The sequence below is a fragment of the Orycteropus afer genome, unplaced genomic scaffold (genome assembly GCF_000298275.1).
Source record: "Orycteropus afer afer isolate SDZICR_OR568_19922 unplaced genomic scaffold, OryAfe1.0 scaffold00038, whole genome shotgun sequence".
Classification (NCBI taxonomy): Eukaryota; Metazoa; Chordata; class Mammalia; order Tubulidentata; family Orycteropodidae; genus Orycteropus; species Orycteropus afer.
In genome coordinates this window covers 7,365,092-7,368,548 of record NW_006921625.1, presented here as the reverse complement: position 1 = coordinate 7,368,548, position 3,457 = coordinate 7,365,092, and the positions used below count along the sequence as shown (strand labels likewise).

General features: G+C 50.4%; 1 protein-coding gene across 1 annotated transcript in view; it reads right to left on the bottom strand.

Annotated features, from left to right (window-relative positions):
- The window catches only part of DHX32 (DEAH-box helicase 32 (putative)), a 44,194-nt gene that overhangs the window by 24,885 nt on the left and 15,852 nt on the right, over positions 1 to 3,457 (bottom strand). Inside the window, exons 4-5 of the mRNA XM_007936893.2 lie at positions 1,925 to 2,024; positions 1,679 to 1,837 (exon numbers count right to left, since the gene is read on the bottom strand). Of these exons, the coding sequence (XP_007935084.1) occupies positions 1,679 to 1,837; positions 1,925 to 2,024 (259 nt within the window). The remainder of the gene's footprint in view (positions 1 to 1,678; positions 1,838 to 1,924; positions 2,025 to 3,457) is intronic.

Sequence of the window (3,457 nt, the reverse complement as noted above, 5' to 3'; positions counted from 1 at the left end):
CATCTGTAAGAGGAAGCCAATCACACACACTGCCAGGTGGGAGTGCCACCTTCTCCATGTGTGTAAGTTACTTTACTTCCCTCAGTGTCCGCATCTGTAAGAGGAAGCCAATCACAGCTCTTACCCCACAGGGCTGTTGCAACAGTAACTGACTCTGACAACCATCAGTAAACACAGGAGAAACGTCATTTCCCCGAGAGGACACCGGTGCTGCAATAGACAGGAATGAGCAGGGACTGGCTGCTTCTGAGCTTTCCTCACCTTGCTGGTACAATACATCCGAGCTCAGTTCCTGATGTGACAGCCAGAGTGGAAGGGGTGTGTACCCACCAGCAGGAAAGCACACCAGGAAGCAAAATGAGCTGGGGCTGAGCGAGGCTGGCTACCGACGGGGTAGGGAAGGAGCCAGGGGTCAAGCAAGATTGGCTTCCACCCACCAGGATGCATAAGGAGCCAGGGCTGAGCAAGGCTGGCTCCCGAACACCGGGACATGGCATGCAGGAGCCAGGGGCCGAGCGAGGCCAGCTCCCTGCCCTGCGCATGTGGTGCTCACTGTGCCTATGGCTCCAGCAGCTGTCACAAGTGTTCCTTTAGCCTCTTCATGCCACATTCTGTGGTTTTTCATAAGCAACAGCCCCTGATACCAGAGTGGGGAGCCAGCCCCTCTGACGGGACTGAGCACTTCTCCCAGGGCTCTCATCAGAGCAGATGATCCTCCGGGAGGGAAGCGTTCCGACGGCAGTGATAAAGTCTCAGGCCTAAGCTTAAAAATGTTATCTCCTCATCTGAAAGCCTGACCTATGTTATAAAGAAATAAAATTCCAGGGAATTCTCGCCAGGTGGTAGTGTGACTCACGAGGAAGGACTAACCCAGTGCTGTCCTGTCAGTTTCCACAGCAACCCTGTAGGACAGAGCAGAACCGCCCCACAGGGTTTCTGAGGCTGCTGTATCTGTCTCCCATGGAGCGCTGGTGGGATTGAACCGCCAGCCTTTCAGTTAGCAGCTAAGCACTTAACCATCACGCCACCAAGGCTCCTGAGAAGGGACTTTCTGCCTGGAAACAACCCACCAAGAAACCTGGAGACACTGCCTAGAATCGCTGTCACCGCGTTGATCTCAGCTGACAGAGCCAGAGCCCCTCACGCTCCTCCTGTCTGCTGGCCTGGCTCATGCTCACATGGCCCCTCACGCTCCTCCTGTCTGCTGGCCTGGCTCATGCTCACATGGCCGGTGGCAGACAGCTCTCTGCGGTCAGAACAGGGATTTCCTGGAGTTTTGTTTTAATTACCTTTAGGGAATTTTTACATCTAATGGGAAAAATGAGGAGCCTGGATGGCTCCACAGTTAAGTGCTGGTCTGCTAATTGAAAGGCTGGTGTTTCAAACCCACCCAATGGCTCCTTGGCAGAAAGACCTGGCAGCCTGCTCCCATAAAGATTATAGCCCAGAAAACCCTACGGGGCAGTTCTACTCTGGTACGTAGGGCCTCATGAGTTGGAATCAACTTACCAGCACCTAATAACACAACAGGGAAGATGCCTCCAGATAAACCAAGCCCCGGGCCAGGCAGGCAGGCCTGCACCACCAAGTCTCAGATGCTCTTAGATTAGGAAGGGGTGTAAGGGAGAAAGACAGCCCTCCAACCGGGAGCCCTGCTGACACGTGAACACAGAGCTACCTGGCTGGTTCATGAAGTCACAGTGGCCCAAGCCCGCAATGTCTATCCTCTTCATGAAGAGCACCATGCTGGTCAGGTTGGCCTCCTGCATTTGTGCTGGCTGGAGGGGCTTCATGTCTCTGGAGGCAAACTCTTCAGAGTAGAGGCAGAAGAGCTTGCCTGGAAAAAAGTAGGGAGGGTGGCTGTCACGCATCTCTGCCTTCACGCCAGGAGCCCATCATTCTGCCCTGGTGCCCCTCGTGCTACCTGAAGACGACGGGCCGAGAATCTGCTTGCGGATCTCTGCTTGGCTCTGGCTGATGGGCTGCATGACAAGCGAGTCGGCTCTTATTCTAGGGTTGTACACCTTTCAAGGGAGAGATGGCATCTTTAGCATCAGGTCACTCAAGGGTCAGCACTCACTGGCCAGCTGCAGCATGACACTTCATGAAATGCTCTGCTACAGACTCATTTTCTTTGTATGGTATTTCTTATTGCTTCACTTGCCTCAAAATGGAAACTCAAGTGGTGACGAATGCATCTAAAGGGTCTGCTTTCCTTTGGCTTCAGTAAGTATAGGACTTGTGCATAGCGCTCTACTCACAACACACTATACTGGGGAATGGCAGCAGATTCCATATGCCACAGAGAAAGGACTCTCATCTGACAGCAATGTGCTTCCCCAAAGTTCTGCTCCAATCCCCAGCACCTTCCTTCCCAACATACACTGAGCTTCAGACTCTACCAGCTCATGTGAAAATGACACATGGCATCAACTGTGATATTTGAGCAAAGGTTTTGGAGGGTGAGCGAGAGTCCTGTGTTCTCAGAATGGTGAGTGAGGCAATCAAGATCAACCCCAGCTGGTTCCCAGGAGCCTTCCTCATGGTTGGGACCACTGTCACAGCGAGACAAGGCTGTTTACAAGACCCGCTGTCTCCTGGAGGGACAAAGTCCATCCAACATCTGAAACTGCTTGGCAGGTTCCTCTCAGCTCTCAAATGCAGCTACACCTTCTGAAGTTCCAGTGTCTCTGACACTTTGAGATGCCCTATTTCATTTTTCCTAACTTTTTAAGGGTAGTGATAAATATATATCTATATTTATATATAGATATATATGTATGTACACACACACACATATATATGTGTGTGTGCGTGTTTAAAATTTAGGATGGAATGTATTGTGTCAATTATAAAATCAAAAGTTGCTAAAATTCAGTACTTTAAACTAATTTTTAATAAATTTCCTGGGGGAAGATGTTAATTACTTTGATAAAAGTGTTACCAAAAAATTCCAAGTAGATGCACATGAGGAAAGATAGGAGTCAAACAGTTTGCTTTGTTAGTACTTTAGCTAAGAAAAAGGAGCTCTGGTGGCCCAGTGCTTAAAGCATTTGGCTGCTAAGCAAAGGTCTGTGGTTCAAACCCACCAGCCACTCTGCAGGAGAAAGATAAGGCAGTTGGCTTCCACAAACACTGACAGCCTCGGAAACCCTCTGGGGCAGTTCTGCTCTGTCCTCTAGGGCCACTGTGAGTCAGAACTGACTCCACACAAAAACCAAAACAGTCAAACTCACTGCTGTTGAGTTGATCCGATTTGACTCATAGCGACTCCTCCTTGGGTTTCCGCAGAGGTATCTCTACAGAAGTAGATTGCCCAGTCTTCCCTCCAAGGAGCAGTTGGTGGGTTTGAACCACCAGCCTTCTAGTTAGCAGTCAAACGCCTTAGGCATTATGCCACCAGAGCTCCCCAACTCCACGGCAGTGGGTTTGGTTTGGGCTTTGCTTCCATAGAAAT